Source organism: Oreochromis aureus, linkage group 17, assembly GCF_013358895.1.
Source record: "Oreochromis aureus strain Israel breed Guangdong linkage group 17, ZZ_aureus, whole genome shotgun sequence".
NCBI classification, from domain to species: Eukaryota; Metazoa; Chordata; class Actinopteri; order Cichliformes; family Cichlidae; genus Oreochromis; species Oreochromis aureus.
The window spans coordinates 1,258,641-1,283,354 of NC_052958.1; the positions used below are offsets into that span (position 1 = coordinate 1,258,641).

Below are 24,714 nucleotides of genomic sequence, written 5' to 3' on the forward strand. Positions count from 1 at the left end.
CGTATGGCTGTTGGAGCGAGTTCACTTGGACATTTCTATAAATGTAGCTATCAAATAGCAGAACATGTAAGTCAGAAATCACATCAACGCTGATAAATTTATGAAACAACTCATTTTCAGTTGAAGCGACGACCCTCTTGAACTTAAAGTAACAAAAAGCTAAACGCAGTGACGATGTATCCTCGGATGTGTAAAGTTTCACACGGTACGTGAAATGTTTTTAAAAAGTGCAGCATGACCATGTGATGGCGATTATTCTCAAGATAAAATACACTTTTCCTACAAATTACACCTTTAGGCACATAAAACAATCTATAATGCATTAACGTTGCATTAAAGTTGCAACTATTTGTAATCCAACACCATCGACCACGTGGAGCATTTTGAAGAATGCTGACGGTTCCTCTGAGGACCTGCACACATTTCCACAGCTTTTCACTTTTGCCTCATTTTTTTCCTTTTTTGAAGCGTCTGCCTCCAATTTCACTTATTTGAATAACCAAAAAAATAACACTGCCAGCAGTTACAGCAAACTATATGAATAAACCATTATTAGTTGCTCCCGGAACAAATTCAGACTGACCACAGGCCAGTGAAGACACTACAGCCTGCAGATTAATCAAAAAAGACTAAGATCTCATTACAATGACTTTAGCTTAAATTTATAGGGTGGCCAGAAAGACTAAACTGGAATGCTCACATACTCCATGTCAAACATGTCAACGAGAATACGACTCAGTTTTACTGGCCGGTGTCCAGCAGGGTTTAGATCTCACCCTGGGTCAGCACACCTGAATCACATGATTAGTTCATCACCAGGCCTCTGGAGAACTTCAGGACATGTTGAGGAGGTCATTTAGCCATTTAAATCAGCTGTGTTGGATCAAGGACACATCTAAAGCCTGCAGGGACACCGGCCCTCGAGGCCTGGAGCTGGACACCCCTGGTCTACACAAAGAAGTGTCCCGCAGCATGGACAGTTACAGTATCCAGGAGCTGGGTTTGCTGTGTCTCCTGGTTTCCTGCGTGGCCGTTATGCACTACAGGGCTGACACTGCTGACACTACAACAGGAGCCAAATGGTAATTTGGCCAAAGACTGTTGCTGTATTAATGTGAAATGAATTTTCTCATTTGACACTGGTCAAACGACCACGAAAAAAATGCATTTTATACAAAGTGGAATAACTACACTACTGAGCTGTAGTAAAGTGTGAGTCAGGCTGCAGGCTGCTCTAACACACAGCATCTCAGCTTGAACAGCAAATGCACAAGATTTGGAAACGGGAAGGAAGATGAGAGGGTAGAGCACATCACAGGAACCACGACCCTTTAGCATATTTAAGTTTATACCCCCCCCCCCCCAAAAAAAAAATCAATCCCCAAAGACAATCATTTGAAACTCTTTCTCACACTAACATCTATGCTTCAGCCTCCTCGGCAGAGTAATCAATTGCACAAATGTTATGAAACCAGAAAAGGAAACTTCATCTACAAATGAATCATTTATCCTCTGGTGTGTAGTTATATAGATTTTCATGTCTATTTCAGAACTGGGAGAAATAAAACACGAGGCAAAAATAAAGAGCGCTGCCAGATGACCAGTTCAACAAACAAAGACGAGGTAAACAACCAATAACCTTAAACGTTTACACAACTCAGCCCGTCATTTTTTAGCTGCACAGCAACCTGCAGACAGATCAGGTCACATTAATCCCAGCCCCGTCATCACAATAATATCCTTCACGTGTGCCACCCAAAGCACAAGAAACTCGTGACATCTTAGGCCGCGCACCAATGTGAATGTGTTAGTGGGTTAAAAGCCACATTCAACAGTAAAGCAGCTGCATCCTCAAAGCAGCTCATTTAGAAAAAAAGATTTGGACAGTGACACTTATACTGCATCTTCATCTGTGGGTTCACAATCCAGCTGTCATTTGTATAAAGAAAAGATGTTTATTGGCTGGTTCAAAATCATGAAGTCATGCATCAAACTGACTGAACACTCATAATGGGAACATCAGGAACGCTAAATCAATGGGGGGAATTTCTGATGCTCGTGGAATACAAAACACAAAGATAGACCTTGCACTAATTTACTGACTTCAGTTAAGCATCATAGTATGAATCTATGCTAAGCCTGACATATCCTTTGTTCCAGTTTGAAAATAAGGTGCTTTTTAGTGGGGGGAGCACGAATCAGCTAGCGGCTGATGATATTCAGGTCATATTAAAGTTGTTTAACAATCTCGTACAGGCCCAATCACAGCAGCACCCGAACTGATGGACATTTGATGACCAGCAATAAATAACTATGTTAAGCAATTTTGTTCATGTTGTAGGACTTTAAGTTCATTTAAAGGTTTTAATGCTAAAGCTGCACAGTCCCTTGGTATAATGCTGCATAACTGTCAGAACAGAATTACATTAAGTTTACTTTCTGAGATTAGCAGCATTTATTCATGTCGTAAAATCTTTAGCTTAAATTTCAGCTGTAACCGATCACCCAATCGCGCGGGGGGAGGGGCAGAACACCTGACATAACTCCATCTGCTCACTTCCTTCTTGAAAACAGTCAAAGCCATATAGCGTCTTATTTGTCACAGCAGCACACTGGCTGCTGTCACTGTCGTATGTGTAACATTTATATGGATACGTCTAATATCCACTTAGAACCTTTAAACAGGTTTGTGAGCACTACTGTAGATTACACTGTATCTACTGATGACAGACACAAAGAGCATGAAGACATCCATTAGACGGTTGCTCTGAATCACAACCACTAGCAAAGGTTAACAGACGTGAAACGGCATGGTCACATTTGATTTGTGAGGAGATATCTATGAATGTTTTGGCATTTACAGTTTTGTCTTTCCGGTAGATCCGATCTCATTGATGATGTGCACAGAGATGTAAAGGCTAAGAAAGCCTTCGCTGTAATGTAGAGTAAAAGCCACCACAGAGCGCCCATTTCACTTGAAATCTCAGTTGAGATGCTGCATTCATCTCCTTGAAAGGCTTTTAATGCAATTACCAGTGCCCAAGATAATGTCACAGTTATCAGCTAAAAAGGTTGATACAGTTATCCACTGAGCCCTGCCAATTTAACTACGAGTTAACTAGCTGCTAAGCATGCTGGGATTCGTATTTCCTCATCCTGTAGGAGACATGGCTTCAGATGGAGCACGAGTTTGCCCTCTTTCTTGGTTTAGGCTCGCCAAAGTCCCGGTCATCTGCAGCACAGTGGCTGAAGGAGCAAATGGTCTGCGAGAGCCTACGCATGCCCAGCCGGAACACACTATTAGACAGGCTGTAGATGACACAGTTGCAAAAGCTGTTGCTAATGGCCAGCCAAGTTGTTATGAAGGAGAGGGCAGGGCTGTCCAGCACGTGAGAGCTTTCTAGAAGAAAGTAGATTATGTAGGGCAGCCAAAGCATATAGAAAACACTGGTAATGCGAAAGAGTACCATCGCGTAGCGCCGATCCGGCCCGTGCCCCCCATGATGCCCGCCACCATTCCCTTCACCGGCCTCCATCTCCTGGCTGGGAAAACGTGCACGTCGTTCGCTGATCTCCCTGTTGTGTTGCTGACAAATGCGGAAGATGTGGTAATAGGTAAAGCAGACCACAAGGGCAGCAGGCGCATAGAGCAAGCACACCACAAAGCCTGTGAAGAGGGCGGAGGTGGGCCAAGAGTGTGCGCACCACTCGAAAATATCCCCGTGATAGCCCGGCTTACCCCAACCAAAGAAGGAGGGCGAGAAAATCAGGCTGGAATAGACCCAGATGAGAGTGATGCAGCCTCGTAGACGGCACGGAGTCACCAGCTGGTTGTAGGACAGCGGCTTCGTTATAGCCAGGTACCGGTCCACACTGATACAGGCCAAGCAGGCCATTGAAACACTCTTCAGAACAGAGATGACATAGCTGAAAACTTGGCATGTGACTGGCTCCTGGACACTGGTTGGGTAGTGGAGTAACGACAGGGTGGGAACCAAGCAGCTGAGCCCCACCAGCAGATCGGCGTAGGCCATGGTCTGGATGAAGTAGCTGGTGGTGTAGTGGTGCAGCAGAGGGGCACAGTGGAACACAAAGATCACCGTCAAGTTCCCAGCAATAATTAGTACAGTTAGCAGCACGATGACAGCGGTCTCCAGAATACAAGCATCCAGGCCTCCATTCAGCCCCCAGCCCAAGGGACAGGAGTGGTTCGAGGCCCTGCCAGGAAAGGAGTCTCCATGGCTGATGTTGGCAGTGATCGAAGGGTCTGTCGTCAGTTCAGACTGGTTCATTGTTCTGGGTGCCGTCCAGGTGGGTCAGGACTGCGGCGTGTCACCCATAAAGGCAGCTGGGTCGAAATTGGAGATCGGCCCGTCTCTCTCCTGTTTTTCGCCAGGCGTCTGCAGCCAATCTCAGTTCACAGAGCTCAATATCCTCCCTGGCGTGCCCACGCTCTCGTTCGCCTTACTCTCATATCGCTGCTGGGCCTCGATCAAATGAACGCAGACTGGAGGAAAATCAATGCAGCTGCCAGCAGCGTAGGACAACCCGTTCGGCTCTCCTTTCCAATAATGCATGGTCAGTGAAGGTAGTGGGTGGGCAGCGGTCAGTAGTACGAAGAAAGGTGCATTCCCTCAGTAAACCTAAAGCTTCGGCCAGCACGTATCCCAGCGGTGAGCTTATTTGCCGCTTTGCCTTGCAGTCGGTGGCCTCATCGTCTGATTTAAATGAGAGTTGCCACCAGGAGGCTGAGGGCAGGAGGTGTCCTCGCAAGGGCAGAGAGCAAAGATGATGCGAGGGAGGAAATCACACAAGGTTAAAGCACAGAGTCCAATGCTCCACTCACTTCACTAAAGAGCTCAAACAAATATGGAGCATGTTGTTTCTATTCCACTCCTCCAGAACAGCTGAGATTTTCTGGGTGCCGTTGTGGCTCCAAAACACATTTTGGGTGATCGCTATGTTTAATTAAAACATCAGCGTCTCTCTCGATGTATAATTCAATACATTTGTTTAAATCAAACCTTTATTACAATCCAAAGTTTCACTGTGTGCCAGAGTGTTTACTATGTAACCGCAGGCTTCCCTTATTTTGGTGGTCCTCCGGTCAGTGTCTGGAGCCCGTGTATGCCCAGCTATTGTCTGAATCAAAACACAGACACGGGCTAGAACAACATGGGGATCTCCGCGGGAGATAATGTCACAGCTCTCTCAGCGCACACGGTGGTGAGGGAAAATGTGTTTACAAGGCATCCCTAGGCAGCATGAGGTAAAGCATCCCAACGTCCAGATGACGTCTGCCAACAATGTGAAGTTTAAATCCAAATGTGCAAACTTGCCTCTCAGTGTTCTGGACTGCAAGTTGTGAAAAAGACAAACCAACGTAAGAGTCGAGCGGCTGATGAAAGTGTTTGATGTCAGACTCCCATGCAGGCAGACGTGAGGACTTTCCAGGAGAAATGAGAGGCCACCTGAATAACTCAGCGCTCCAATCACTTTGACTCCACAGCAATCCTGTCGCAGACACTTGCAGAGAGGGCTTTGGGAATGAATCGACAGTCGGCTTATTTATCCAACAAAACTCGACACTTCCATTTTCATTGTGGTATTCTTGAAAATCTGGCAGCACCTAGAAGGGCTCGGGACCCTGTCCTCAAGTGCTTAATGCAGCCGCAGATTTTCCAAGTTGCCTTAGTCCTTTCAAGTGTTGTGGAGGGGGTCCTATAGCAGCGCCTCCAACTCTTCTCTCAGTACGTCTGTCGCCTGAACAAAACACTGACGGTACAACAAAAGGGAATCCACTCTAGCAGCATAAAGAGAAGAAAAGTCCCAGTCAGAGTCCCGGTCTTTTTTTGAAAATAGTCCCTTTTATTTTGGATAAACAGAAAAAAAAAACCCAACACGTTTTTAATTAATAATTCCTCAGATCCTGGCACACTGAAGGATATGAATGCAATGCATCTGTCCAAAGCAGCAAGTAAAAATGAAAGGCAAAAAAAAGGGGGGGGGATGACTGCGCTGATGGAAATGAGTTAAATCTGCAGCGAGGGAAGCGAGGGGACGGAGAGTCCCTCAGCCCTGGTGCAGTGAGGAGAGATGCTGTGACTGGCTTACACTTCCCTCCCTCCCTCACCACACAATCTCTCTAGCTTGCACACTCCAGTCTCTCTCTCTCCACACACACACACACACACACACACAGAGACCCTCCCCCCTCCTCGCTGCTCACAGCCCTGCCTCCTCCCCTCCCAGCTGCACCTGAGGCTCCCTGCCACATTATCCTGCCTCAGACTGGCTTTCTCCCAGAGGTACATTTGGATACATTTCCTATTTACATATCACTTATCTCTCAAACTCTATTAACTGAAGCTCTTCTCACTTTTTCTCCCCTTTCCTGTTTAGTCACACAGCCCTTCATTGCACATATACCATAAACATAAACTATTCACATTTTAACTGCAGCTGAGCAGCTTTATGTATTTAAAAAAACAAAAACAAAAAAAAACTACTGAATCTAAAAATATTCAAATGCAAATTTCATAACATTGGTGAGTCATAATATGTACAGTGTTCAGTCTCAGCTTGCCACTAAAACAGACTAATTAACCAATAAAGTGTATATAATGTACATGAACACTCAGTTTACCTCCAGTATGATAAGAAACATCTTAATTATTGGAAAATGCATCTTCTGCATTATCCAAACAGACTCCAGGTTCTTCATGTTTCTTTTCTTTATTTACCAACAGCTTAGCACACTTATCTCTGCCCCTTAGTTACAGTTGCCAGGTATTTCAGCCAGTTGGGAGCATCCTGAAAGGGATCAAGTGACAGTAAATTGGCTCATCTAAAGAGTGGATGGAAAGAAACTGGCCAACATCGTGCATACAAAACTGAAACTTTGTTAATATTACTGACTTGTTTTTAACTCAGAGAAACAATTAAAGTCATTGAGGAGTGGTCATTTTGACAGTTGTTACACTGCACTTATCTAGAAAACAACTTTAATTACTCTGGAAAACAAACTGATGCACATTAAGGTCTGAAAGGAGCGACCACGGCATGGACTGAAATAAGTCGGCGAGAGAGCACGGTTACTGTGAAGTATATGAGCCAGCTCAATATGAGTTTTTGGAGACTGTTATATTAAAAAAATAATAATAAAAATCTACAATAGGCCAAACCCACACAGAGCGAAAGAACAAACAAATGCATCACCTGAATAAAACTGGGGGAACGCACCTTCAAGAAAAACTGCTATTCAGATATAATGGTAAATGTGTATGATCTTATAATAATAGGAGCTCCTGCGATTTCATTTCTTCAGTAATGCAGCAGCTTATGACAGGACATAAAAGCTGAAGAAAGGCGCGCACAGACTTGATGACTTCGAACAGATTATAGCTCATGGCATCAAAACAGAACTTAAGAGTTTCTCATTGTAGCTAAATATTTCTGTTTATATTAGTCAATAATTAAAATCTATAAACTATGACATCATTCATGATTATTAAATCAATTTTAGTGTTTGACTTTAATAGTAGCGTAATGTCTAAACCCTCATTTTTAAGGTGACATCAAGTCCTACCTTACATTACTCAACTAATAATCTTTGAGAGAGCAACACGCACATCTATCAAAAAGTGCACCACAATTAACTTTGACTTAAGGTTGCAAAGACAGGCAGTGGGAAATAACATCATACAGAATGCACTATTTATTTGGTAACACTATGTTGTTAGCCCTACTCTAGAAAAGTGTTACAATTTGACTAAATATAGAAGTCAGCATGCTCGAGTCAAAATGAGACTAGTTTCTACTGAAACAGGTCAATAAACTAAAAAAAAATAGAACAAAAATAGATCAAGTGAAGTTCAGGTAGACAGTTGTGCTGTCACTATGGGAGGAGCCAGTCAATGGAGATCTCTCATCACAGCACTCTTTACCTTTGGAGGTGGACACTGATGAAAAACACGACCAGAAGGCCACCGTTAATAATTCATTCTGCTCCAAAACAAAGCCAGCGGGGCCACTTGGAAACAAAGGTGGAGGCTGATTCACCTTTCACTGCTTCCCAGCATCCCTCCCTCCTCCATGCCTGGGCTCCTGCTGATTTCAGTCTAAACAGCAATGTACCAGCATAAGCAGGGAGTTTATATCTACATTAAAAGGTGTTTGGCCTGGTGGTTTATCCAGAGCACGGTAAAGAAAGTGGCAGGCTGTTCGCCATTACATTCAAGACACTGATTAATCACTTCATCTCCTACAACTCTCATGTAAATATGCAAAAAGCACAGAACAAAAATAAAGTAGCAACAACTACTTTGTTCTACCTCTTACAAATAGAACCCTGCAAATGGTATTTTTAAACATGAGTACAGCAGCAGGCAGGTGAAGGTGACAGCTTAGGTGAAGAAGCCAGGTTTGGGCTGGTACACGAGTCCTTTCAGAGAAATACAGGCGCTATTAGGCTAATCTGCAAGAAAATTGTGATGTAAAGAATTTTAAGGTGAACAGAAATAGCATAGATAGATAGATATCTCTCTCTCTCGCTATAGAGCTATATAGACACATATAGATATCTATATCTGCCTTTCTTTATATCTCTAGACCTCTATCGCTGTCCATCTACATCTCTAGCATATCTATGTATTTAGATATCTATATCCATCTCTAGATCTCTCTATATAGACAGAGGTATACAGATATAATCTTTATACATCTATATATCTCACTTTCTCGCTCTCCTATCCATATATTTTTGAAAAGCAATCATCTCGTACAACATCACCTTACATCATAAATGTGACTGGATGGTAAAGAAGGCACAAAAGGTCAAAAACAGTGAAATCACCATCTATCATATTCATTTAACATCGTACTACATACGAGACCACTAAGGTGGGGCTGACATATATCGATTATCCTACAGCTCCCATTGTCCTTGTTGATCTCTCAGAGTCAGAGTGTAAACACATAGCACTTAACATGGATTTGTACTATGGTACAATAAGTATGACAGAATGATAGCCGTGCCACTGTGTAACCTGCAGGTCAAAGCTACATATGCATTTTCAATACGACTACACGAAGCTCTTAGACTTCTGTTACAGCCTCTGGTCCCGTGATGAGTGCCTCGAAGTTCAAGGATATGAAATAAGATTTTGTTGATTATACTAAATGATTCCATCCCAGAGCAGCTTCAAGTTTTATCTTACTTAATCTGCAAATAAACAACATTACTGCTGTATCCTGACAAATCACATTTAAAATTAATCTAACACCTAGATGAAAATGCTGTTCATTGTAGTTCATTCACATTTATTGAATTAGGTGATACAAGCTGCTGCGACTCTGCAGTGGAGGCAAAGACACAGAGCACTGAGGGTTGGACAAAGAAGTGACCAGAGAGGAGGTTGGCTAAATCTCCTTAATGCGGCCGCATCAGTGTCAGCACAGACGGCCGATGCAATTATCACTGTACACCAGCAAAACTTCAAAATCATTTTAATTCACTTTGGCATGGCAGCTTAATTTCACTCAATACTAAAACTTCTGCATCTAATCAGAAGTGTCCAAACGGCACACGCGCACACACACACACACGCACACACACACGCGCACACACACGCGCACACACACGCGCACACACACACAGCAGAGTGTCCTTAGTAAACATCAAATCTGTTGTCGAGTCAGTTTTTAGCGACCCTTCAGTAACTACAGAAATGATACCGATGTTTCTGACGCTGTGGATCAGAGGCAGCACATCCTCAACGGTTTTCCTGCTGTGGAAACTGTCGGTGAATGGAAACTGGAAAACTGCATTATGGACAGGCACACAGACCAGAGAATGGAGAGTGCTGTGAATAGACCTATATTGTAGGAAGCGGTGTTGCTTGGCTGTACTGCGGACGTGCAGTGCAGCTGTTCCCTACAGATACTATAAAGGAGGACGGGACAGCGAGGCGAGTGTGTACGAATGTGTGCGAGAGGCTTTGATTGGCTGAGACCATCACAGGGATTTGTCTTTCAGGCATAAATGATGGGAAACCTCAAACTTTAAGGGTGAAAACTTATCGTCACCATGAAAATGTCGACATATATAAAAGATGAGAGAATAGTATGGGCAGAAATCTGTGCCATCAGAAACTGAATTTGAATAATTTAAATTTGAATTTGAATTGCTCAGATTGAATCTGAATTGTAACTTGAATAAATGCTTTTGAAAACTGAATTTGAATTAGTCTAAATTGAAATTGAATTTATGGTTTGAAAATGATCATCACTAAATTGAAATTGAATTTTATATTTTGAAAATGAATTCATTTGCTTTGAAACTGCATTTTATCCTTTAAAAATTCAGCTCTCGAATAATTTCAGTTTCACTCTCACCATTCAATTTCAGTTCCAAAATTCAGTTTTTTGGAACTTACATCCGGTTCCGGGTCAAGCGCAGATTAATAGAACTACATTTTGCTAGCGGACTGAAAGTGTTACTGACGGGAATCTACAGCGTCTTGAGCTGAATTAAGACTTCAGAAGTCATTCGTCATGTCGAATGACCAGCGGATAAACTCTCAGGTTGGTAATAAATGTATTACATGTATAAGAACAAGCGTCATGTTAACAAATGATAGCCGTACACTAACTTTTATGCTTATTGTAGCTGTTAGCTAAAAACGCTAATTTAGCGTCGTTTGCCCTGGATTCAGCTTTGACAAACAAATATGATCGACTGTGTCTAGTAGAAATCCTAAGTTGTCATCTTGTACCCTGTCAGAGCCCTGTATGCTTGCAGAGACCCCTACAGTAGGGAAACATGCAAAACGGTGTCCAAACCTTTGTATTTGAGCTTTATTTATGTCTTACACAGCACCCCAACTCTTTAGCTAACTTAATAACTTTAACTAAAGTGAATAGTTCGTCTAATTCATTAGTGCAGCATTACTGGATCACCTCTGTTTGAAGTGATATAATATGATATACAACTATCACTGTGTTTATCTACCATAATAATTCTTAGGGTACTGAGTGCATGCTTAATCAGATATTTTTTTTTAAAACATACTGCTCCATTGCTATGTTTGACAGGCTGAAGTTGTCGGGTCACCTCCTAAATCAACCATCTTTTACAGGTGTTTTGTGCCAGAAATGGAGTGTCCACTGAAGACTGAAGATACTGAATCTCTACGCCTTGCCATTGATCCCTCTTGTGCCTTCATCTAGACAAGAGACATTAACTTAACCACTCTCACATGCTCTGTACCTACATCACCTTCCCTGACAGTCGTAGCTTGGCTCATCTGAGGGTGAAATTATAAGAATGTGTTATTTTGCAAAGTGCTCTCTAGGGTTCCTAAATAAAATATGGCATTGAGGTCATTTCTTTTTAATTAATCCCTTCTTCTGAACTATAAGAACCTCTCCTGGTTTTAATGGCACTTTGGATTTCCTTACTTTCTGTTCAACTCCCAAACCCAAATAGATGCTGACAAGCTGACACAGTAACATGGAAGAGGGAAAGAAGTTGGAAAGGACTACTACAAATAAACCTAATGCCTAACAATGAAAAATGTAAAATAAGAACAATAATAATAATAAAGATAAAAGATGATTAACAAGTTTTTAGTTTTTTGTTTATTCCAAATGATCATCCAGATGTCTGTGACGTGATGACAAACACCATAATGGAAGGCCTTTGTCATCACATGCTTAAACTCATCATATATTTTTGCATATGCTGAACAGGCAGTCAGACATGCTGTAACTGTGGGGTAGAAAACTGCATGAACACCATACGGCAGGGGTCTCAAACTCCAGTCCTTGAGGGCATGGAAAAGTTGCATGACACCAGCCCTTGAGGACTGGAGTTTGAGACCCCTGTCATATGGAATATGACAGGTGTGCATGAACTGCATGAAGTTTCTCTTCTCTCCTGACAGGACAGGAATGTGGCCTTGTCCTGTGAGCCACCGTAAGGATGTACTTAGAGTAGAACTGGACTGTCACCGGCCTCAGGCTCTTCACCTTTTCAAAGACAAAGCAGTCATTTAGATAAAATATTAGATATTGTTTACCTGTAAATGCACAAAGAGAATTTAGAAATGTAATTATTGTCAAGAGTGAACAAGCACTAATAGTGTAATCTACAGCCGTGGCCAAACGTTTAGAGAATGAGAAGTGTTGTTTATTTAGAAAGTTTGCTGTTTCAGTGATAGTTGTATATCATATTATATCACTTCAAACAGAGGTGATCCAGTAATGCTGCACTAATGAATTAGACGAACTATTCACTTTAGCTAAAGTTATTAAGTTCGCTAAAGAGTTGGGATGCTGTGTAAGACATAAATAAAGCTCAAATACAAAGGTTTGGACACCGTTTTGCATGTTTCCCTACTGTAGGGGTCTCTGCAAGCATACAGGGCTCTGACAGGGTACAAGATGACAACTTAGGATTTCTACTAGAAACAGTCGATCATATTTGTTTGTCAAAGCTGAATTCAGGGCAAACGACGCTAAATTAGCGTTTTTAGCTAACAGCTACAATAAGCATAAAAGTTACCTTACAGCTATCATTTGTTAACATGACGCTTGTTCTTATACATGTAATACATTTATTACCAACCTGAGAGTTTATCCGCTGGTCGTTCGACATGACGAATGACTTCTGAAGTCTTAATTCAGCTCAAGACGCTGTAGATTCCCGTCAGTAACACTTTCAGTCCGCTAGTAAAACCTATTAATCTGCGCTTGACCCGGAACCGGATGTAAGTTCCAAAAAACTGAATTTTGGAACTGAAATTGAATGGTGAGAGTGAAACTGAAATTATTCGAGAGCTGAATTTTTAAAGGATAAAATGCAGTTTCAAAGCAAATGAATTCATTTTCAAAATATAAAATTCAATTTCAATTTAGTGATGATCATTTTCAAACCATAAATTCAATTTCAATTTAGACTAATTCAAATTCAGTTTTCAAAAGCATTTATTCAAGTTACAATTCAGATTCAATCTGAGCAATTCAAATTCAAATTTAAATTATTCAAATTCAGTTTCTGATGGCACAGATTTCTGCCCATAGGAAAAGCCTTCACTAATACTGAAATACTGTATGTGTGCGCAAACTGGACAACTAAGGATCACATGACAACAAAATGAATGTATGTTAGTGAAATAAGACATGGATTTCTCTGAAAACCGTGCAGCGGTCGCCACAGTGATTCTGAAATCCATAAACAACTACTGCAGGTTTCAAAGGCAGAACACTAACTCATTAGGCGAAGGAAGATTCTGAGACAAAGGCTAAAGGAGACACAGAATTGTCATGGCGATAACTTCAAGCAAAGAAAAGTCTGTTGACCCTCACAGTTACCATGGCAGCCTTTCTTATGTACATTGTGCTCCGTGTATCTTTATGCGAGTTATTAGGCGTGGGTGCAGTATTATTCCAGACTGGCTGCATGGCTGATGCTACCTTTGATTACACACAGACTTTGTATGTCATCACTAAGCTGGCTCCTCACCAAAATGGAAAGCACCTTAGAAGTCCTGGGAGGAAACCAGGTGAGATCAGGGAAATGAAAGACACACAGAAAAAGCTCATCTTCACAGACGAGGTTATACACGGAGTCTTCAGCCGTCCACCCTTTTTTGTTTTTTTTAAGGAAAATGGGTGCAAGGTGCAGCAATTTGTTGAAATGTTGGGCTCGACCTTACATTAGAGCACCTTCAGGTGACCGATGTTGTCATTTGATGCTATATAAATAAAACTGAAGTGAAATAATTATAATTGAATTGCAACTCAATAACAAAGTTACATAAAGTGGAACAAACTGCTTTTGCAAAGCTTGATTGTTATGTGTAGACGGCCTGAGTTAGGTGCCTTTCTATGAATGAATAATTCATAGGTCAGTGTTTAGCAGCTTTGAAATGTCCTGCAATGGTCAGTCTGAGGTCCTGCCTGCTGTGCACAAAGTTTCCCTCCATGCTTCCATTACAGCTTTCAAAGCTAAGACGCGATCCTGGCGTCTGTTAACTCATAAAAAAGAGAAAAGCAAAAAAACGAGATTGGTTTTTAGGATGGCAGGACTGGAAATAGCTGGCTGAGCTTTTTTAAGCTGTGGGTTCAAGCGTGGCGGCGCACCTTGGGCTTGTTCGGCTCTGGGGACATGAAAAGGTTGTTCAAATGTCACCAGCAACCCCCCGTTCCCGACCTCAAACACAGCGCTGCGCCAGCCCAGAAAGTTATTTGTGAATGTCTCAGCTGCCCCGAGGCCACAGTGTGTGTGACACAGTGTGCATTTGCGACTCTGTGTGTGATGACTGTAAATGAGAGCAGTGCAACACTTAAGTGTATTGCAAGTATCGTGCTATTAAACGAGCACGCCACGGGTCACATGCTGCTAAATGCTGAGTAGATTAGTAGTTTCGAAATAGATTTTTCAAGAGGTCATATCATTTTGAGGGTCCATAATACGGGGCCCCCGGTGATACACGGTGCTGAGCATTAAAGGTCCAGAAAGGTATAAATGAGCTCCACAGCACCTTCATGTTGCTGGTCTTTGCCTCTCTTCCCTCCCCGCTCCATCTTCCCTCAGTTCCATTCATTTGGTGCAGCTATTAATAGCACGACCAACCGCCTATCAATACCATCACTACTCCAGCAAGACAGAAGATGTGGGCGTGCCCAAGCCAGCGCAATGAGCTGAACAACAGAAGCTTAGTCTTACGTAACAGGAGCATAGGAGAGACAGAGAGTGGGGCACAGGGAAAAAATCTAAGAAGAGCAAGTACAAGAAGACGGTTCCTACAGAAGACAAAAAAGAAAGACGAGGGATAAAGATAACGGAAAAAGAAGGACCAGAAATATCCACACAGCAGTGAAAGTCACTATCCTGGCGTTTGCACGCGCTCCCTTTCTCCCGTCAGTCACTAAAACCTAATATTTGTGGGTTCACACTCTTTGCTGGCTCAATTTTCCATGCTTCATGTCTACACCCCTATTGCTTTCTCTCTGTTAGTGCTTATTGATTGAAGCAGGTGCTTTCACTGGCCTCTGTGCTGCAAAGAGAAAAAACTATTTTATTACCCATAAAAGTAAAGATCTCCGTCCTTCTGCCGCCGCGTTCAGGTACAGTTGGGTGCTCGACTTACTCGTTAAGTTGGAAGTTAAGAAAGATCAGATGAAACTATAACAGAAGTAATATTTCTTTGCTGGGTTGCATTTTTCCCCCCTTTGATCAAAAGTACTGCAGCACAATGTGCAACTAAATCAAATATTTCAAACTTCTCAGGTAAAAATAAGGCCATAGTTAAATGGCACATGATGAAACATTCCTCCAGTGTGACACTGCAGCTCCCTTCAAACAACAAAGACGTAAAAGTTTTGTGCAAGCCCGTGTGTTATACCTGAACGCAGCCAGAACGACAGGCAATAGTTAAATACTAAAGGTCCAAAAATTCACTTTGAATTCCTGCAAGCTCCGTGGGAGGCCAAAGGGCAGCACGAGCCGCCACAGTCCCGCGACAGCGCCGCGCGCATTTAAATGTCACCGCTAAATTAAAGCCTTCTCCGACTTGACACACAGTTCAGAGGAACAGCTGTAACGAACGGCGGTATCAAAAGCGTTGGTGAGACACAGATTTGTACGCAGTACAGAAACACATTTCCTCATTTACTCTCATCAGTGACGAGATCTCGTAACAATTCACACCCGTCGTCTGGTTTTCACTTAAGCACGGCAAAAATGGCGACTACAGCCGAAAGTGTGGAAGTACAACACCGACACAAAGGAAACACTGAGCACTCTCACGGTTCATATTCACAGGAGGAATGCGCTGACAGCGACATCAGATTTTAGGGTCAAATACAATGAAAACCGTGGATTTGTTGCTGCCTCGCCGGCCCACAGGCAAGGATGTTAAGAAAAGTCTTACGTCAGTGTTTCTTTTAGAAATGCACTCTTATTAGCAGCTGTCCATCCCTGCTGTGTGCGCGCGCGCGTTTACCTTGGTGATGAGGATGCGGTAGTGCTCAAGCAGGTCATGGTTGTCGTGGCAACCAGCCAGCAGCTGCCAGACTTCAGCTCTGAGTGGCTCAGGAATGCCGCTGCGGACCAATGAGGACAAACCTTTTGGCCGAGTGGACAGGTTCCCGTGCCTGATGTACACACACACACACACACACACACACACACACACAGAGAGAATCCCATTATTTTACAATGCCGATTCAGCCACTTGAACTTTGACTTTACGTGCAGCTCTTTGACAATCACTTCTTTGCTGTGACAAGACAGGAGCTTTAATTTTGAAGTGTCGCGTGTAAATCTTAATGATAAAGATACAACAACATGCGCCTCACCTGCTGTTATGCTACAATAACTCAGCTGATGTATTACTTTATTACAGCAGCAGTGATCAAATGTCATGAAACTATTTCACTAACAGCAGAAAGTGCACCACTGTGATGTGCATCAGCAGTCCCACGCTCCCACGTAATAAAAAAAAAAATCCTCCTTTAGAAAAATACACTGTCATCTCTTTTTAATGATGCTTGAAATATTCTCATAACACATTCATTGAAGGCATATGAATGCACTTTCCCAACAAAATTCACTTCATGATGCCGACGCAGCTGAAAGAAAAACGGGCTGAGGACTCGCGAACGGCACAAAACGTCTCTTATACGCTTTCTAACGACGGCGTCTGAAGCTGAATTTATCAGCAGCAGTTACTGTAACCTACTGGAACGAACGCTTTCTGTTGCAACACATTAATTAAAAAAGTAACAAAAAATGTTAATTAAAAAAAATAAAAATAAAAAAAATTGGCCGTTCTATTAGGCGCCGGGGTCTAGCTCGTTCCATTTGAAGTGGGGACAAAGACGAGGGTAATTCATTAAAATGTCTCAGTTGTAGTTCGAGTAGGTAATCCATAAAAACTGGGATCATAAAACAATCAAGCTGTACTGGAAATCACACCATGTATGAGGCAAAGCGGAGCCGACTCTTCTGCACAAGAGGAAGCTGCTGAAACATTGGATTTTAAGGAGCTGCGAACAATTCTAAATGTTCTGCACTTCCTTTAATATCTGACCAAACAACAAAGCTACACAGTCAGTCCAGCTGGAAACACTTTGTTTGTATGAATCAAGCTTAATGTTTTAAAATCAATAAAAACTGGGATTTAACCTGAGCCTAAACTGCCAATTTCCTTTAGTTTTACCCATTTTTCAGTCATCGACAGTTTTCTTTAACCTGTATCACAATCTTAGCAGGAGTCAAGTTACAGATGAAGTTTCATTGCTATGGAGGAGCCCTCAGCTGAAGCTGACTGCCACCCAGCTATTGTCATGCTGGGTCAGTTGAATCATGGATACTGTGATCTCTATTGTGCATTTCTTCCACTGCTTAGTACCACTTCACATATTTAGTCATTCAGTCTCAGTGTGTTCACATTTTGCCTCACCATCTATTGAGGATTCCTCCCCAGGACTCGAGGATTTTCTCAGGACAGTCTTTGGAAACGTCGCCGGTTCCACTGGAAATTTCACTGTCGCTATCTGCAAGACACAGAACAGGACGCCGGTGATGTAAAGGTTCACGATCAATCGCAATCCACAGGTCACGTTAACGTGTAACATACAGAAAGAAAGTAATTAGAGTTGCAATCAACTGAGAAGTCGAGGAGGATCGCAAACAGTCGTACCCCGGACGAGTTCATCTCGGTTCACTACAGTCACACAGATGCATTAAGAGGAGCAGCACGGGGACAGATGAGCTAATAAAGCAATATTAATGTGTGTTAGGAGCATGTATACCTTTGTATACCTGAGCATACAGTTAAAGGTCAAGATGTTTGTCTCTGTAAGTCCAGGTAAAGCTGAATGTGTCGTCCTTTCAGTCACTCAACACTTAAACACAGAGGGAGCAGGACGTGTTTGCATTTGGGCATTTTGCCACCTACCAGGAGAGCTGTGACCGTTTCTGTGACTGCTGTGCAAGAGCCAGGCAGAATAAGACATTCTCTCCTGTATCTGCACCCAACTAATAAATCCATATTAAGCTACTCTGATACGCAATGCACATTTTCAAACCTGTTAATATTGATCTCACAGTTTAAATGGAGGAAGGAGTGCCTGTGCAGCGCCTACACGTTCCATTATTGCCGTTCTTCTGCCTGATGGTTCGTGAGGCAGACAAGAGGCAATCAGCACGCCGAACCACTTGTGTTTAGATGCAGAAGCACTAATTGACTGTCTGGCCTGCTCAGCTGCTGGAGAGATGAACTGATCCCCACACAAAGCACCCACGAGAGCAAACGCACAGATCCACACTGCATGTTGTGATACGGACGTGGCGTCTGCTGTCGTGACTATGCTGCACAGAAACCGGTGCTGACAGATGCACGCACTAGAGGGCGCCTTACTTCATAATGGACCTTCACGATTATTCATACAGTGTTTTATATCGTTTAAAGATGAACTAGAAACACAGAATGAGAGGAAAAAACTAAAAAGCACAAAAGAAAAATGGTGTTTCCTTACCCTGGAAAATTAAAAAAAAAAGAAAAGAAAAAAAAAAAAAGGTAAAATTAACATTGAACCAAACAAAACTTAACACCAACTTAATGATAATGAGTCCCACTACGTGTCCAAAAATTAAGAAAAAAAACTGTCATAGTTTCTTTCATGATATCACAGAGATGAAAATAACAGGATGCTTTAGAAGGCCTGACGCTGGACGGTGGAGCATCGGCCCCCACGGTAAGTGTCGGGTTGACATTTTCTTCCAGAGCGTGCAGCCACTTCGCTGACTGCACCGCTGCTCCTATATGTCCTCAAAGCCTTTAGCAGAAGCTTTTCAGGTCTTTATAAATGCTTGATGAGTTCTTTCAAATGGCTCAGACGCAGCACAAAGCAGCTACCTCTGTCCTCAGATTTTCCAAGACCAGGAAGCACAAATGCATTCCAACTGCCGGCGCACTCGCCGATAAAAAGAAAAACTGAAGACAAAGACCATTACCTTTTAATCTGCAGAAGGGGCTGCACACTGACTGTGGGATTCATGTCATGTAGGACGGCTCTCATTTTGAAAGCACTAACAGATTGGTTTGTCTATGTTAAAGCAAGCAGAAATTTCCAGTTAACAGCATGAAGATGTTTTAAATTCCATCTTTTATTCTAATGAACTACAAATCTAATATGACAGCAGTGCAGTGATCAAATCAAGCCTCGTCTGATTACCGTGTTATATTTTGTAACAAATAAGTGATAAACCAAAGGAACTGCTGATGGAACATGTATGAAATGGGAAGGGACTGATTGTATGATATGCACGCACGCACACAGAGTATGATGTAAAAGAAAAGAACATCAGCTCCGGGGCCATCGTCCACATTGTAGCGAGGGCTGTCGGGGGCATCCACGTGAATGGAGCGTGTTTGCACACAGCAGTGGCATCTACACCCTGACTGTATTCATTTCTGCACACAATGGGGCTGACCTCCACCTCCACGGCCCCGAGTGCCTCCAATTTTCAGCTGTGGGGGAGAAGCGGGGCGTTATAGAAAAGGCCCTTTCAAAGGCTCTCGCAGTACTAGATGCCTCGGTGGCTGGCCGTCCCTTCGGCGAGTCGGCAGACAGACACAGGAAATACAATTTCCGTTCAAGGACGGGAGAGAAAAAGTAGAAAAGTGTTTGCAGCAGCAGACGATGAGATCAAGTCTCCAATGATCCCATGTTTTATGGCAGCTCTGAAGTGTTTAAAAGTTGATTTGATTTAGAAACTTAGTTTTCACTTTAGTGGGAGAGTAAATCACATGAAACTGTATTACATTAAAATGCTTTTGGTTAGCTGTGTAGATGGAACTTACTGACCTGTATAATTTTAGGATTTCCACAATTAAATAAACTCGATAGATTAGTGGGAGAGTAAGGATCCACAGTGAGACCAGATCCATGATCTGCATCTACAGTAGAGGGCACTTTTCAAAGCAATGCAGAGCCATAAGTTACCGTTGCTGTTGAGCATCTGCTACATTACTAAAGGGAGCACGATGAAGATCCTGGCTGACATCATATTCGCTGCTTTGGCGCAATTTCAGCCAGTTACGTGTCTCTTGGTTTCTGTAACCTGGTGCATTGTGCCACTGTTGCTGGGTCAAAGGTCGGCTGAGTGACTGCTGGAGGTTGTGAGCTGGTGAAATCGGTCACAAAGAGGGTGCGCCGAAAACCTCCGGTGAAAGCTCCCACCTTCAAGTGGTCAGCATGAAAAAGGCCGACTTATCTGCAAACATCCACAACATTTGCTGAGCTACAGTGAAACTTCAACACTGCAAACACAACTTTGAAGGCGAATGGTCCCAGTTTCCTGTTTGCAGCACTGCAGTTAAAATCAAAAGGATTTAACTGAGCAGCTGTTGTTTAAACATGTGTAAATTTAGGCTGAGAGTTAGGTTAGGTCAGCAACACATTTAACCTATTATGACTTTTTAAAGCAGGCCAAATGTTGTATGTAACTGTAATGTAAAGTATGTATATATAGCCATCTCTCTGTAGCTATATTTTTTCACCATTTTTTAATATTCTTTTTATTTTTAACAAACTGTTACAGTTACAGTCATATCAAGCTTTATGAATCTTCTGACAACTAAAATTTCATGTAGTAATTCACTGACATAATCGCCATTTGAATAAATTGTGACTGCAAAGAAGTAAGAGTACTTCAGAAACTACATCAGAATGTGTGGACGGTGGATATTTGTACACGAGCTCCGACATGAAGTGTGTGGTCTAAATTGGAGCCAGGCCTAATCTGCGACTCTTGCACCAACAGCGCTCAGGTGGAAATGCGAGTCCTGTTTATATTAGTGAACTGAAACTGGGTCATGTTTGAGGACCACTGGGTCTAACAGCCAGTGTTGGTGTCATTAATGTTTCTGCTGTTTTGTCTCCATTTCTCTGGCAGCACTGCAGTTACTGATGGTGAAAGAAATCAGCGTGCTCTGGCGTATCAGCTAAACCCGTCATGTTTAGATTCAACAATTAGACTCAACAGTTTAATCAACATGCAGGACAGAAGCCACTGGATTTAGACAGTTTGCACCTGCAGCATCTTGTCATTATTCTGCAATACGATTAATATAAATTGTAGTCATGCGACTGGCAGTAGCTCCGGGAGCTGGCGTAGAATGTGACCTCCAAAGCGCACACGCCGCTCAGTCACACTGTCATAGAGAGAGGACGCGTGGCAGTGCGGCGGACTTCTTCATTGGTGACATGGTTCCGGGAAGAGACGCGCAGGATCTGGCTTAGCCATCGCTGTTGGGCCACAGAACGTCTTTTGGCGATTTTGGCTGATGGTTTCCACGTCTCACAAGCGTAGATCGCAGTAGGTATAACGATCGAGTTGAGCAGACGAATCTTCGTCCATAGATCGATCTTTGGACGAAGATGAGCCGAAGCTGCTGGAAGACCGCACCCGCTTCCACGGTCTGACACACAATGTTGTGATCAGCATCTGCGTCGCTTGCAAGGATGCGGCCGGGGTGGGTGAACCGGTTCAGGTCCTCCAGCGGTTGCTGTCCTACAATAATGGGATCCTGTGGCGTCACTGATTCTCATGACCCCGCTTGTTCCTGATCTCCAAGCCCACTTTGGCCGCCTCTTGCTCCAAGCTTGATGTCCTGGTCTTCATGTTCTTCCAGATGTCAGCCAACAGAGCTGATCATCTGCACAGGCGGGGTCCTTCAGGCGTGTTGGTGGACACCAAGGTATCCCAAAGCTATCTTGGTCCATGGCAGTCCGATGGCCAGAAGGAAGAGGAAGGAGAAAGAACACACCTTTGCCCACAGCGGTCTCAATATAACAAGTATACAAAATGTGTTGCATCACAATAATCACGTGGCTTGCTGCGCACATCCCCACAGGACCCGTATCAACACTTTCAAACACACACAGCTCCGCTGGAAGACCGTGGTTCAGGGGGTTGGGCAAGACACTTCACCTACTGGTGTTGGCCAGAGGGGCCGATGGCGCGATATGGCAGCCTCGCTTCTGTCAGTCTGCCCCAGGGCAGCTGTGGCTACAACTGTAGCTGCCTCCACCAGTGTGTGAATGTGAGAGTGAATGAATAGTGGAATTGTAAAGCGCTTTGAGGGTCTCGAAAAGTGCTATATGAATGCAATCCATTATTATTATTACTACTACACAGCGATATGTGCATGCATCTTTGCAAATGCTTATAAAACATTAAACTTTAGTGTTTGGATACACTAAGAACAAGGCTCTGCCACAGAAACACGTCGAGTTCGGTACAAATCAGTTTGGACATCTGTGCATTCAAGCTCGTTCAGGTTACGTGCAGCTACACCAACATGTCGAAGGACTTTTACAACAAAGAGCACATTTTTTTTTATTTTTGTGGTTTTGAGAGGCGGCTTTCTAAATAAGAATTAAAGCACATCGTCATTGACAGGAGGAGAAATAAAAAGTCTCACACTGCATTTGAATGGCCCAACAAATATTTAAAGCCAAAAAGACAGTACCTTCATCTGCCTCCTCTTCCTCAGTGGGCGAGGCCAGGCGTCCTTTTTCTTCATTGCTTCTTTCCATCTCCCTCTGGAGACTCACCACCTCGTACATAGCGTCGCTCTGACCCCCTCTCTCTGGTGCCTGCTGAGTAAACATGCAGACAAATAATATCAGGATGCGCAAAAGGGGGGAAAATAATTCCTGTAGTAAAATGGTAAATGGCCTGTATTTATATAGCGCTTTACACATCCAGTCATCCACCCATTCACACACTGGTGATGGCAGCTACATTGTAGCCACAGCCACCCTGGGGCGCACTGACAGAGGCGAGGCTGCCGGACACTGGCGCCACCGGGCCCTCTGACCACCACCAGTAGGCAACGGGTGAAGTGTCTTGCCCAAGGACACAACGACCGAGACTGTCCGAGCCGGGGCTCGAACCGGCAACCTTCTGATTACAAGACGAACTCCCAACATTTTGAGCCACGAATGTGTAGCGTACACATTACACACTAATACTACAGTACACTGTAGTATTAGTGTGTAATTCTTTTCAAGCCATGCTTTGAAATTATTTTAATGACACATGTTCATTTATTTATGTTAAATCTAGAGTGTAATTATTACTAAAATACAACATTAACTACAGCTGAAAAAAAGGAAAAAGAAAAGCATCATAACAGAGTGAAGAAATGCAGAGAGAACAAAGACGTCGTCAGGCTCGACCTTCGGTGTCATAAGCAGCTGATGTTTATTTCTGGTCCGTTCATTCACTCCAGCGCCGCTGCCGCTCTCCACCACCTGGTAGAACGGATCAATGAGCTGTATTGATTGGCCCACTTGCACGGCATCTAATGACCAACTCATAGCACAAATTGGCAGAGAATATAAAGCCTGGCCTATTTTTAGAGAAAACTCGAGGAGGCTTGGGTAACATAATTTGCTTTGCTCTGGCCTCTGCCAGCGAACAGTTAAACACGCAGGATAAATTATTAACAGTGATAAAATTTGAACTGAAATTTGGGCCAAAGAAGCCACACTGCACAAACACGGCACCAACAGGAAGAGATTTATAGGAAAATAATGAAAGAGGGGATTAAGTCACACTGTCGATATATAAAGAAAGAACATCGATGCCAAATGTTACAGTTTGCTGAATGTTAGGATGTAAGGATAGCACCATTCCCATGCAAATGTCGCAAACGTAGCATTTACCAGCTACGAGCTTTGATCGTCTCTTTGTTCACAGTCCCAACACTTCTGAATGCTACCTAAAGCTTTTACATGCTCACTTTATTTTTTCCTTTAGCAAAAAAAGCAATTGCACTGGTAGAAACCGCGCTCAACTGAGCGTGAGCACCCCCACTCCACATTTCCATCAATGAAGGATCAAAAAATGTCCAGAATATTAAAGATCATGTTTTATTCATATTTTCAGCAAGATCATTTTAATTTCATGTTTTACAGTTTTTAAATAAATGAACAAAGTTTGAGGACACTGCACAGTGAGTACCTGACTAATGATTTTTTTTTTAGGGTTCTGGTTCTGAAGGACTATTTGGAGGTCCAGTTAGTGGATTGAGGCCTGTGGCAAAATCTTCAGTAAAGTCAATCATTGCAGATTTTTAAGGTGTGTTAGGATCCTTATCTTGGTTTAGGAGCCATCCATTTAAAACAGCATCTGATTTTTACTTCCAGGACTTTAACTGGTATTTAACTGAATTTAGGAAGTGAAAGGTTTCCCTGAAAACTTGCAGTTCACCTTTATTTGGCCACAGGACCTGCACAATTCCAATTACAAACTTCTGATGCTGATTTTTTTAAAGATGTAAACACAATAAATGTTTTTTACTGTTTGACTTCCACGGCAGTGGATCAATGCACCAGCACCCCTCCATGTCTAACTTTAGAACTCACACAAATTCTGGCCGTAACTTTTTTGCATTGTACTGTAACGTTTACATAGTTTCTCTGCTGATCGTTTGAAGTGCTGTAAATTGTTATTATTGCTTTTGGTGAGGAAAAGAAAGTGTATAAATTTTAAAGTCTAGTATGGACTCATTCATGGAACTCAATCTTGAACTAATCTTGGATTCGTCCCAATCATCCAGCCCACAGCACGATGGTTTGCTGCCTGATGTTTTAGTAAAGCACACACAGGAACTGACACTTTGGTGT

At 42.8% G+C, this 24,714-nt stretch overlaps 2 protein-coding genes across 4 annotated transcripts in view; both read right to left on the reverse strand.

Moving 5' to 3' along the window:
- Positions 1-24,714, reverse strand: part of rabgap1l (RAB GTPase activating protein 1-like) — a 106,104-nt gene that overhangs the window by 67,402 nt on the left and 13,988 nt on the right. Inside the window, exons 11-14 of one of the 3 annotated variants that reach the window (XM_039600622.1) lie at positions 23,263-23,337; positions 22,551-22,677; positions 17,472-17,565; positions 16,011-16,161 (exon numbers count right to left, since the gene is read on the reverse strand). In XM_039600622.1, the coding sequence (XP_039456556.1) occupies positions 16,011-16,161; positions 17,472-17,565; positions 22,551-22,677; positions 23,263-23,337 (447 nt within the window). Of the gene's footprint in view, positions 1-16,010; positions 16,162-17,471; positions 17,566-22,550; positions 22,681-23,262; positions 23,338-24,714 lie in introns of all 3 variants that reach the window. The other 2 variants (XM_031739759.2, XM_031739758.2) reach the window with 2 other exon arrangements.
- gpr52 (G protein-coupled receptor 52) lies at positions 2,341-4,292 on the reverse strand. The gene has a single exon (XM_031739768.2). It carries the CDS (start codon positions 4,290-4,292, stop codon positions 3,174-3,176), a length of 1,119 nt encoding a protein of 372 aa, XP_031595628.1. The 3' UTR covers positions 2,341-3,173.